Genomic DNA, 11993 nt, shown 5'->3' with positions numbered 1-11993 from the left:
GATGGGTTGCTAGAGTGACAGAAGCTTAAACCCTAGTTTATGTGTTGCTTCGTAAGGGGCTGATTTGGATCCATATGTTTCATGCTATGGTTAGGTTTACCTTAATACTTTTGTTTTAGTTGCGGATGCTTGCAATAGAGGTTAATAATAAGTGGGATGCTTGTTCAAGTAAGAACAGCACCCAAGCACCGGTCCACCCACATATCATATTATCAAAGTATCGAACGTGAATCATATGAACGTGATGAAAACTAGCTTGACGATATTCCCATGTGTCCTCGGGAGCGCTTTTCCTATTATAAGAGTTTGTTCCGGCTTGTCCTTTGCTACAAAAGGATTGGGCCACCTTGCTGCACTTTATTTACTTTTGTTACTTGTTGCTCGTTACAAATTATCTTATCACAAAACTATCTGTTACCACTTATTTCAGTACTTGCAGAGAATACCTTGCTGAAAACCGCTTATTTTTTCCTTCTGCTCCTCGTTGGGTTCGACACTCTTACTTATCAAAAGGACTACGATAGATCCCCTATACTTGTGGGTCATCAGTCACCGCTTCACCACAGATATCCCAATGCCTCTGGAAAAAGTGAGCTGGGAACCCATTGGGTCCCGGTGCTTTCGTCGGAAACATCTGGAACAAAGCTGTCTTGACCTCCTTTGCCCCATAAGGTGCCATAAGCCGTTCGTTCATTGTCGTCGTTACCTTAACAGGTACGTGCTGAAGCACATCCGCCACTCCTTCTACCCCCTCAGAGGTGTATAGATTTTTGTAAAACTCCAAAGCCATCTGTTGCATCTCAGACGGTTCATCTGTTAAGGAACCATTAGGCCTCTGTAAAGCCTTGATAAGGTTTTTCCTACGCCGCATCGAAGCCTCTCAGGTGGAAGAAGTGGGAGTTCCTGTCACCTTTGGATAGCCACTCGACGCGTGAGCGCTATCTCCACATGATCTCTTCACGCAGATACATTTCTATAAGGCGGTCGTTGATCTTGATCTCTGCATGAGATGGCCCAGTACGTGCTGGATTGCTTTGCAGCCGATCAAGTTCTTTTTGCAAAGACTTTATTTCCGTTCGAACACTCCCGAAAGTGATCCTCGACCAATCGCCCAAGTTACTGGCCAGCTCCTCAAGTTTCAAACGGACCTGAGTAGCTGTCGGGTTATGGCCCTCAAAATTCCATGCATTCTGAACCGTGGGTTGTAAGTTAGGATGTTTGTCCCACATTACCTCGTAGCGAAACTACTTAGCTCTTTTCCCTCAATAACTGGTTGAGACACTTGCACTAGAACCGGTTTATGGTCAGATGTGGCCGCTGTCAAGTGCTCCACCACCGCTCCAGAAAAAGCTCACACCAATCAGCCGAGGCTAGTGCTCGGTCTAACCTTACTCTTGTGTAGGAACCACCTGTAACTTTTTTCTCATATGTCCATGAGGTTCCTTTAAACCCGAGATCAATTAATCCACAAACATCGACGGCATCCCTAAAGCCTTGGATCTGAGCCTGGCTCCTAGAGCCTATACCGTTGTGTTCATCGTGTCTCAGCACTTCATTAAAGTCTCCAACACAGATCCATGGCAAGCTTTGGAGTGTAGATAAATTTTTCATAGTATTCCAGGTGTGATGTCGAAGATGTGTCTGTGCCTCCCCATAGAAACAAGATAGTCTCCATGGTTGCTCACCTAGTGCCTCCACTTTGCTATCGATATGATACTTGGAGTAGCCCAAAACTTCCAACTTTATTTCATTATTCCAGAATAAACAAAGACCTCCACTCCTACCATAGGAGCTAACAGCAAAAGAACAATCATAACCTAGAGTATTTTTAGAACTTCCGCTTTATCTGCACTAATCTGACTTTCTACTATGCAAATGACTCTAGGGGCAAACTTTCTCGTGAACTCGCGCAGCTCATGAACTGTCGGGGCGTTGCCGATCCAGCGACAGTTCCAGCAGAGGAGATTCATTGTGCCCGGCGGCACTCCTCGAATGAGCCCGCCAATTGTGCATCATCTTTAGTTGTTGTAGTTGCTAAGGTCAAATCTCCACCACCAGGTCCATCAATCTCCTTTATCTTCTCCTTGTCCACACTGCCCAACTCCTTCCTGATTCTCTTGTATTCCTTGCACGACGAGACATACACAGGCGGCAGCGGGGGCACTGCCGGCAAGGGTGTTGCCACCATAGCCAGGGGATCAGCCTCCACTGGTTCCTGCATTGTTGCAGCTGGGCTAGGACCTGAATTATTCTCCACAGAAGCCTGCTTGTTTGATTGCAAACCCTCCATGGCCACCGGTACATTGTTCCTCTCTTCTCGAGCAACCTCCTCTCCCTCGGCCTCCTCGGGTCTTCTGTCATCCGCCTGCCCCGGGTTGTGGTTCTGAGCGTTAAATCTCCAGCTTTGGTTAGGGTTGTAGGTGCCCCTTCCCCTTCCTCTACATCTCCCTCCCCCCATAGACTGTCTTGCTTGGGGGCCGGCTACCCCTCTTCTAATATGGCCAGCTCTGAAGGCATCTGCAAGCACAAACTCCCCCCACTGAAAGGATGATACATCATGCTCGCCATCTCCACATTCCTCATACCAGTGCCTGAACTCCCCACAATTAAAACAGAAGGTTGGGAGCTTTTCATACTTCACTTGATATCTAACTCTTTCCTCTCCCTTCTTCCCAGTGACAAAACGTTTTATCTTTGCATTGATATCGATCTTGACTTTGACTCGAACAAATTCTCCAAAATAGCCCGCTGGTAGCCTAAGTTGAACCTCTTCAACCTCTCCAATGCGAGAGGCCATCCCTCGAACTGCCTGCTCAATCAGGAAGTTGTCTGGTAGGCGATGAATCTGCGCCCACACCGTCAATGTTTCCAGAGGGATGGATTCGGGCTTCTTGTACCCATCATACTCCTGCATGATCACGGCCTGTCCCCGGAAGAGCCATGGACCTTCAAACATGGTCTTGTTCCAATCCGCTAGACATCCAAACTGCGCCGTGAACAGGTTGTCATTCACTCTCCTCCAAATCACCGGCCTTGCCGGGTTCCATGCCGCGCGCATGTCACCATACAGAGCGCCTGGGCTAAAAGTTTTGGGTGTGTGAACCCTCGCAATCGCCAGCCACTTGGCCGGCGTCATCAGATCTAGGAGCTCATCCTCCCATACGAAGTCATCCTCTTCTTCTTCCTGTAAGTTCAACCGGGCCAGCAGATTGTCCGTACTCTCCTTGCCTCCCCTTCTCTACGATCCTCCAGGTTCGCCTGCCATCACCTCCTCCCTCTGATCACTTGAACTGCAAACCCTAGCTTGCTTTGCCTGAGAACTCGCGATCGCTCCAACAGCCAAGGCCGGGTAGAGTCACGAGGGACCCCCCTTGATCATCCCAAGCCGAGGAGCGAGAGACGGTAAAGATCCGTCGTGGATCAGACAAGAATTCCGGCGACGCCGCCGGAAGCAAGAGAAACCCTAGCTATTCGCTAGGGAAAAAAAAGCAGGTCGCAACTGTCTACGTAACTGGGCCGGAATGCGAATTCCCGTCGGAGTTCGGACCAAGCCCCAAAACCTGGGCTTATGAAGCCCAGCCACCGTAAGATGCACACCCACGACTCTGGCCGTTAACTCGACCGAAGCGATTTCGCACTTGGCCTCTTCCTCCCTCCGCTGCGCCCCACTCCGCCTCCGCCAAACCGCAAGCTAGGGTTTCCGCCTCGACGCGGAGGGCTCGCCATGGATGCCGCCGCCCGCAAGAGATCCCGGCCGGAGTCCGCCAACGGAGGCGCCGCAGGCGGGAAGCGCTCGAGAGGTAACCCGTCGCTTTCTTCTCCATCTCTCCCCGCCCCCCTCGTACGCTTTCTAGGTCCCGTCGTCAGGTCTCGCCCTGTCGTGTAGCTCCTGCCGCTGGATCTGCAGCCTCGGCGCTCTCTAGGGTACCTCTAGGTTCTGGTCCGCGAGCGTGGAGCGAGTGAGCGTGTCGTGCCGTTATCCCCTGTATAAGATAAGATTTGCCTGCATCTTACTTGACAGTATTCATGTGCGGAAGTATCCATGCTCTAGTGCCGGCAAATCCCTGCGGTAGGTTGATAATTATGCCAAATCCATCGGATGCCCTCTTCGCGCCGGTACAGCTCCTTGCGGTCGAGTGGAATTAAGACCCACCTGCATCGTGTCTTGTACCGTAATGAAATACCTATCAAGTACAGAAAAAATAAGCTTTGACAACCAAAGTCTGAACCAACTCATCTAAGAGCAGGACATACTAAAAAGTTGGATCAAGGTGAGGTTTCTTTGAAAAGAAGGAAAGAACATGTGGGGGAAAGGTGATGATGATAGGAAACAAATTTGGAAAAGCAAAGCGCCTGCTTTTGCTCAAAATGGAATTGGAGGACTCCATTACAAAAAAAGAAACATGTTAAACATCATTCATGAATGTTATGATCTGTTTCTAGTTGTCGTCTTTCAATAATATGCAGTGTGAGTGTAACCATGACCATTTTCTGCAGGATAAGCACCATTGAATACCATCTTTATCTTATGTAAAATTATGTCCATTCATCAAATTTATTGGACACAAATTGTATATGTTTACTTGAATAGAAGATCAACAATGCAACTTCTAACAAGTGGAAAAATGTAATTAATTTCATGCAACAGAATCGGAGTCACAACAAACTGGTCTATCAAGCAAATCGAAGCCTTGCACCAAGTTTTTCAGGTTCAAATCTTAACCTATCCAAAATAACATCAGAACGGTACCTTCTAATTTTTACTGTGTATTACAGTTAAGAATTAAATTCTCCCCTGCTGCTTTTATTTTTGGTGCAGAAGCTTTACGGATTGTTGCAAATTGTAATTCATGCACAGCAATGTTGCCAACTGATCAAAGTATATACATTTAATATTTTTCTTTCATAGTGTTCAAATAAATAAGATAATAACAGTACCACAATCCACATTTGTTGCATGTTTTTTTGTTCTCTAGATAGGACCTTCTCTTTCTCTATTACTTGGTAATTGAGTCTGCACTAACATGCTTTAGTTCTGTTGAGTAATGAAAGCATCCTTTTAAGCACATACATATACATATGCTATATGCAGTATTGTGGTCTCTGTGAATCTTGTTTGAATCTTGCACCTGCCTGGATTCCTATATACTGAAAATTGTTAGACAGGATTTCATGCAACTTTACAATTATGTTTCTGTTATTATGTCAATTTGGGCCATTTGCACTGATAACATGTAATACATGTGATCTTCTGCCTTTGGTAGCACTGTTATCTTGTTATGAGAACTCTTCTGCCTTGGTATACAGCTCTACAACTGTCCTTTGTAACAAGTCTCTTAAGTTTGCTCAGTTCTCATTACTTACTATATTTGTTATTGCAAGATCAGTACATAATCTGTATTGTTTTGAATGATGCAGCACTGTTGGGTGCCCCTTTGGTGAGGGCTGTCACTTCGCGCACTTTGTCCCTGGTGGATACCAGACAGTATCAAAATCACACAGCCTAGGCCATGCTGCTGTGTCTGCACCGTCAAGAGCTCCAGCGGATCATGCTGCTTCTGGTGTCAAAACACGCATGTGCACCAAGTACAACACTGCAGAAGGCTGCAAGTTTGGTGACAAGTGCCATTTTGCCCACGGCGAGAGGGAGCTTGGCAGGCCACCATCCTCCTACATGTCCCAAGAAAGTTCCTATGCTCCTCCTATGGGTGGTCGATATGGAGGTCGACACGAACCACCTCCGCCAGCTTCGATGGGTCCTCCTGCCGGAAACTTTGGCGCCTCGTCTACCTGCAAGGTCAGTGTCGACGCCGCTCTCGCCGGAGGCATAATCGGGAAGGGCGGGGTCAACACGAAGCAGATCTGCCGCATCACAGGGGTCAAGCTCTCGATACGCGACCACGAATCAAACCCAGACCTGAAGAACATTGAGCTGGAAGGCAGCTTCGACCAGATAAAGCAAGCCAACGACATGGTGCGTGATCTCATTGCCAGCATCAGCGCCAGCACTCCGTCGAAGAACCCAGCCAGCGCAGCAGCCCCCGCAGGCCGAGGCGGTGGCGGCGGCGGGGGCGGGCCTGGAGGCAGGAGCAACTACAAGACCAAGATATGCGAGAACTTCCTCAAGGGCACCTGCACTTTCGGCGAGCGCTGCCACTTCGCCCATGGCGAGACCGAGCAGCGGAAGGGTGCCGCCGTCTGATGACACCGCTGCTGCGGTTGATCCTCGCTCCTTCTTGTGCTGCTACTGTGACTATTCTGTTCTCCCTTGCTGCTGGCTCTAGGTGATTAGGCCTGTTGTATTTTGGTTCTATGGATTGTGATAAGATTCAGCTTTTTTGAATGAAATATGGTTCAGAACTTTCTTGCTGTCATCCCAGTCTAGTTAAGTCGCCTTTTGAGTTTTCTTTCTCCTTGTGCGTTTTATTCGGTTCTAGCTTCCGCGGTCCATTGCTGTGGTGATTACCCAGCTGTGTTGACCACAGACGGGTCACTGATTTCACTGTGCTCTTATGATGCCTGCATTTGCAAACGTAATACGTACTTCCTTGTTCTTCTCAAGATTTGATCAATTTTATTGAGAAAAATAGCAAAATCTACCAATACGAAATTTAGTATAATTAGATTCGTCCATCATAAGATATGTTTTCATGTTTTATTTATTTGGTCACTATTGTAGATCTTGAGAGTATTTTTTTATATAAACTTGGTCAAACGTAAAAAGTTTGACTTTTGAAGTAGTGTACACCAGTGGTGTCAATGACATGTGGGACCAGTTACACCTGCGAAGGTCATTTCTCTCTCCTTGTTCTACGTGGACTGGCCTACACAGCACAGCGCTTCCAGCACCACCACGACATCTCGAGCTCCTCTCTCCTCCCCTCGGCTCACGCACGGCAAAGTCGCCTCCTCTGGCATGGCCGCCGCCGCCGCAGCGACGCTCGCCCCGGTCTCCCCTCCGCTGCTGCCCGCCGTCCGCGGTCGCCGGGACGGCCAGCTGCGCCTCTCCCCCCGCCGCGCCGCCGGGTGCCGCTGCAGGGCCACGGCGCAGTTCCAGGGCGGCCCCGCCGCCAGCTACGCCCGCGAGATGGAGCGCCTCTCCGCCAAGGAGTCCCTCCTCCTCGCCGTGAGCCTCCTCCCCCTCTCCTGTTCCCCTTCCTCGCAGAATGAATGGCTACGGCCTGCCCCGTACTGCCGTGCTGGTCTGGTCCATACGAATCGTATCCACTGCCCAGTGCTGCTGCCGATTTGGCTATTAGTAGTTTCTCAATAAGCCAATTGTGCCCAGCGGAAGTCACTTTTGCACAGCTTTCGATTTGATTGACGAGTAAACGCCTCGATTTTGCAGAGCCCACCGAATCATGAGCTTAGTAGTGTTCGTGTCTGCATGTTGACAGTTGGGTTCTGCATTCACGGTCTGAGTATGTAAACTGCTGCCCATTTCAGTTCAGGGACTCTGGAGGCTTCGAAGCCTTTGTTAGCGGCAAGACCACGGAGATGCAGAAGATCGACGTCAATGAGCGCATCGTCGGCCTCGAACGCCTCAACCCCACTCCTCGTCCCACAACGTAAGCGCTGCAGTTCTCAACAGGCAAACTATCATCAAAATAAGTTGGAGATGCTAACATGATGTTCAGTTTAGGAACCAATGACTTCCATTCATCTCCGCATTTACATGTCCCATATCCATGAGGAACTCCCATCATTTCTGACTAAAACAGTTATGTTGTATGGACATTTCGTTGGTCCTTGTTCATTAATCATATGTTTCACTTTTCAGATCACCCTATCTGGAAGGTCGATGGAACATTGAATGGTTCGGTGATAGCAGTCCGGGAACATTTGCATCCAAGCTTTTGTTTGAGTACGCCACTATTTCTGGATGCAAGTTACATTACAATGAACTCACCATTTTAATTAGAGCTCTCCTTACTTTATTCTCATGAGAATGAGTTACATGGTTTCTTAAAAGTTATCTTTTCATGGTGTGTTGCAAATACATAAATCTAAATTGATCTTTCCCTGACAAAAATGTGTATCACATAGCGAGTATGCTCTTTTCGTAGGCGGTCACCTACAAGTGTCGCACACTTTACGGGGCTTGATGTGGTGATCAGGGATGGCTACTGCAAAATTTCCTCGAACGTCAAGCTCTTGAATACGGTAATTTCAAAAGTTGTGGAAGCTGCCTACAACCCTTGTGCATTTTTGGATCTATCTTTACAACTACCTCATGTTCGCAATGTTTGTGCCATTTATATACCTGCCTACAGCATGCATAGCTATTTTTTTCTTCAAATGAAATTATGAGAAGTAGCTCTTGTAATGTGGCAAGATACCAAGATCCCACGTTCATACTAAGGCATTGCTGGCAGCCATTTATCTGTCTTATCCAGGAGCTGTACATTTGTATATGACCATGTTGAGTTCTGTTGTTCCATTCATGTCTCACAGTTTACCGCCTTTTTGTGTATGCAGATACAAAACAGATTTGTTCTGACCACTCAACTGTCCGTGGAGGGGCCTATCAGGATGAAAGAGGAATACGTCGAGGCATTTTTGGAAACCCCCAAAATCAGTGAAGAAACACTACCTGAACAACTGAAGGGCTTACTTGGACAAACTGCAGGAGCTCTACAGCAACTTCCTGCCTCTATAAGAGATGCTGTTTCGGAGGGGGTTAAGTTACCTCTTAGTAAGTACATAAGGCTTGATTTATAGACTTCTTGTTACTGCATCACTTTTCCAGTTTTATTAGGACATACTGCCAATTCATACAATGCAACCGCAGGATTTATTACTGACCTTTTCTTGTTAGAAAACTGCTACTTGCTTCAATACATTTGTAATCACTGATTTTTTTTGCCAAAAATATTAAATTATTGGAATGCTGCCTTTTGTTTCTTCCAAAATTTGACTTCCAACCATGACAAGAGAGGAATGCTCACAGTATTCATGACATCACGGTAGCTAGTTCTCTCTATCCATGTTGTCCATCTGCAATACTTTTGTCTACCTGCAGTATTTAGTGCACCATCACAGGATGGTTCAATATAGTTATGCTATTTTTCATTCTGTGATGCCATGAATCTTTAATAATTGTCATGTACTATGTTACATGGATTGATTAGTTCCGTTGCATGGCCCCTTTTTTTTTATTACAGATGGGATGTACCAGCGCTTATTCATGATTTCCTACCTTGATGAAGAAATACTGGTATGTTTATCAGTTTATCACACACTAAAGCGAACACCAAAATCATATCATGATAACATGCATTTGCACCTGTGTACATTACACTGTGACCACCATCCATCTTGGAAGTAACCCCTTGGTTTTATCTACTGTATGGACTAACAGAAAAGATGGAATCAGTACTTTTATAGCTTCCACGCTTGAGTTGTACCATATGTCTTAAGTGTCACATGTTGGACATAATTACTGGACTATACCTAGTTCTTTTAGAGAAAATATACCTGATTCTATACTTAGCTCATAGACACATAAATGTCAAAGAAAATAAAAGCTGATGACATACTGAGTTTGAATGCTGCACAGATTTAGCATCATCATTTTATCTAGACAATAGAAATGAAGGCTCTTAATCCGCTGAAGTACCAGTCTATGGTATCTTCTTGAGAATGTTGAGCACCCCGTAAGCAAGACCAGAAGAAAAAATGCACATATGTTTTTGTTGTTAAAAATCATCGATAAGATGCCAGATTTATGGCATATATCAACGTCATTTGCAAGTTTAAGATGCTGATAATCTAATCAGCCTACCAATACAGTTGCGTCAGTTCGATCCTCTCTTCTAGACAAGTCAATCTAATCATGTTGCACAAAGTACAGAATGAATGGTTTGAAATCTCATATTATCCGTCCTACTAGTATAGTATTTTGGAAGGATTGAAAAGCCACAACTTCTCATGGTTGTTCTGTCTTCTCATTTAGATTATCCGAGATGCTGCTGGAGCACCTGATGTCCTGACAAAACTGGAAGGGCCGCAACCAAATCCAATGGAGAACACGCCAGACGTAGTGATTCCTGAATATCAAAGCTAATGTTTGGGTACTAACCGGAGCACTATGGTTAACTTTTTCGGAGTTGTCTTTTCTTTCTTGCCATTTTCCAGGTTTTCGCATACATGAAAAAGCAGTGCATATGTTAGCAGCCACTTGAGTGTGTAAATTCAAGCTCCTTTTTGCTGCTGGCTAGAGTAGTTACTGCTATCCTGGAGCTGAGCAATACTTGAGCACTCAGATGCAATCAAAAATTAGATATGCGAAATGGGCAGTGAATAACTCTGAACTGTAACTTGTTTTGTTCCATATAATTCCAGCACCCAGCTTTGCATCGGCGCAAATGACACCAAGGTAAATTAGCTCGGTATGCTATCTCAAATTCAAACATCCAGCAGGAAGATGAAATGTGGATCATGAGGCCATTGTACTGTAATTTTGGGCCGATGATCTACGGCCATAGTATCTACAATCTTCCCTTGTTCGATTGCATCAGGAGTATTATCACAGTATAAGCCGTCATTCCTCACAGGCTAGAGGAGGGCGTTCTACCTGAACTGAAGAATGCTTACTTCCTCGGGAGAAACAGTCTTTTATTTTTGAGATATCGTGTGGACATTGCGACCATCCTGTACGTGCGCGCAGCGCAAGGTCTGTTAGTCCTGCACCTAACCACTCCTGACAGGCTGACGCTGCAAAGAATTCTGCCATGTCTTCCTCCATCGTCAGTTCAGATTTCAGAGCATGCGCACCTACCTCTCCATCTCTCTATCTCCCTCTAGTTCACCCAGAAGAAAGATACAAACAAGGAAGGATGGAATCAGACACGCAATGCCGTCGAAACAACCAAACTAATCTGCCATTTCCATTCCAAGTGCGGGTTCAAATTTGAATAACACAACTGAAATATCAACAAACTGGAGAAGTAACAGACGCAGGAAACCCAATTCTATAACTTAAAATTCCAGGCCGAAATGGGGGATCTCTGTTAACCGTCACCATCCTATGCATCAACAGCGGGGGGCAAAAGTTCTCGGACTTGGCTCTAACGGGGGGCGCGCCGCTGACCGATCAGAGACTAAAGCCATCCGCCGAGGAGGAACTCGTCGAGGTCCTGGAAGAAGGCGTCGTTCGTCGCCGTGCCCCCCGCCTCCCCGAACCCGCCCTCCGGCGACGCGGCGTCCTCCTCCTTCACCTCCGCCTTGACGGTCCCCCCCGCCGCCGCCTCGGGGGCGACCGCGACCGCGACGGACGACGAGCCGCCTGCCGCCGCCTGCTGCTGGGACGACGACTCCGCCGCGGCGCTCTCGGGCGACCGCGACGAGGACGACGAGGACGCCCCTCCGCCGACCCCGCCGCCTTTCGGCTTCCCGGTGAGGCGCTGCACGAGCTCGCGGAAGTGCCGCGCGTCCGTCTTGATCACCTCCGGCGCCAGGACGTGCACGATCCTGATCTTGCGCGGCGGGCCCTTGGCGATGGGGCGGGACCACCGGTGCGCGCCCATCGCCGACGACGGCGCCGGCGCGGCGCGGGACTGGAGCTTCACGGCGGGGGAGTGCGGTGCCATTCTCTTGTCGCCTCCCGATGCGAGAAACGGACGGGAGGAAGACGGTGGTGGCTTTAGGGAAGAGGGCTGTGGCCACAGGGGGTTTATATAGACCCGCCCTGGGCCCTGCGCCGTTGGATGCTGTGGGTTTCCTCCATCCGACGGCTGAGTTGAGACGTGTGTAATATTTGGCACTGATTTAATACGTCCTGTGTATTTTTAGCACTACAAAAATATAGGCCTAAAGAATTTAATGCCTTCCTTTTTCTACATACGCGCTCAAATGGATTTAATTCCTCTCGTTCGCGTCCTAATAAAACTAGCGCGTGTGGGATAACACGTAGACGATTTTATGACTATGCTTTTAGATTAAGAAAAATACTTTAGTAGTCCATTTATGATTAGACTAAGTAATATACACTC

At 47.4% G+C, this 11993-nt stretch overlaps 3 protein-coding genes across 3 annotated transcripts; 2 read left to right on the top strand and 1 right to left on the bottom strand.

Annotated features, from left to right (window-relative positions):
- The first annotated feature begins 3600 nt into the window (after window positions 1-3600).
- Window positions 3601-6374, top strand: LOC125539883 (zinc finger CCCH domain-containing protein 31-like). The gene is made up of 3 exons (XM_048703423.2): window positions 3601-3800; window positions 4649-4709; window positions 5419-6374. The coding sequence occupies exons 1-3, from the start codon at window positions 3725-3727 to the stop codon at window positions 6200-6202; spliced, it is 921 nt and encodes a 306-aa protein (XP_048559380.1). The 5' UTR covers window positions 3601-3724; the 3' UTR covers window positions 6203-6374.
- Window positions 6375-6819: 445 nt separating this feature from the next.
- On the top strand, window positions 6820-10368 carry LOC125539881 (putative plastid-lipid-associated protein 13, chloroplastic). Its single transcript, XM_048703421.2, has 7 exons — window positions 6820-7126; window positions 7447-7568; window positions 7781-7864; window positions 8067-8163; window positions 8479-8695; window positions 9165-9217; window positions 9956-10368. The coding sequence occupies exons 1-7, from the start codon at window positions 6917-6919 to the stop codon at window positions 10064-10066; spliced, it is 894 nt and encodes a 297-aa protein (XP_048559378.1). The 5' UTR covers window positions 6820-6916; the 3' UTR covers window positions 10067-10368.
- A 495-nt stretch (window positions 10369-10863) lies between these two features.
- On the bottom strand, window positions 10864-11714 carry LOC125539882 (uncharacterized). The gene has a single exon (XM_048703422.2). It carries the CDS (start codon window positions 11589-11591, stop codon window positions 11103-11105), a length of 489 nt encoding a protein of 162 aa, XP_048559379.1. The 5' UTR covers window positions 11592-11714; the 3' UTR covers window positions 10864-11102.
- Window positions 11715-11993: the final 279 nt, after the last annotated feature.

This window comes from Triticum urartu, chromosome 2A (assembly GCF_056163025.1).
Source record: "Triticum urartu cultivar PI428250 chromosome 2A, HENAU_Tu73, whole genome shotgun sequence".
NCBI lineage: Eukaryota > Viridiplantae > Streptophyta > Magnoliopsida > Poales > Poaceae > Triticum > Triticum urartu.
This window is presented reverse-complemented; position numbering and strand designations above follow the sequence as displayed.

Excerpts from the sequence above, each read along its gene's own strand:
- LOC125539883 (XM_048703423.2), top strand. The coding sequence starts at position 3,725 with ATGGATGCCGCCGCCCGCAAGAGATCCCGGCCGGAGTCCGCCAACGGA. Across the intron at positions 3,801-4,648 it reads AGGCGGGAAGCGCTCGAGAG|AATCGGAGTCACAACAAACT; the intron begins GTAACCCGTCGC and ends TTCATGCAACAG. Across the intron at positions 4,710-5,418 it reads CCTTGCACCAAGTTTTTCAG|CACTGTTGGGTGCCCCTTTG; the intron begins GTTCAAATCTTA and ends TGAATGATGCAG.
- LOC125539881 (XM_048703421.2), top strand. The coding sequence starts at position 6,917 with ATGGCCGCCGCCGCCGCAGCGACGCTCGCCCCGGTCTCCCCTCCGCTG. Across the intron at positions 7,127-7,446 it reads AGGAGTCCCTCCTCCTCGCC|TTCAGGGACTCTGGAGGCTT; the intron begins GTGAGCCTCCTC and ends TGCCCATTTCAG. Across the intron at positions 7,569-7,780 it reads CCCACTCCTCGTCCCACAAC|ATCACCCTATCTGGAAGGTC; the intron begins GTAAGCGCTGCA and ends TTCACTTTTCAG.
- LOC125539882 (XM_048703422.2), bottom strand. The coding sequence starts at position 11,591 with ATGGCACCGCACTCCCCCGCCGTGAAGCTCCAGTCCCGCGCCGCGCCG.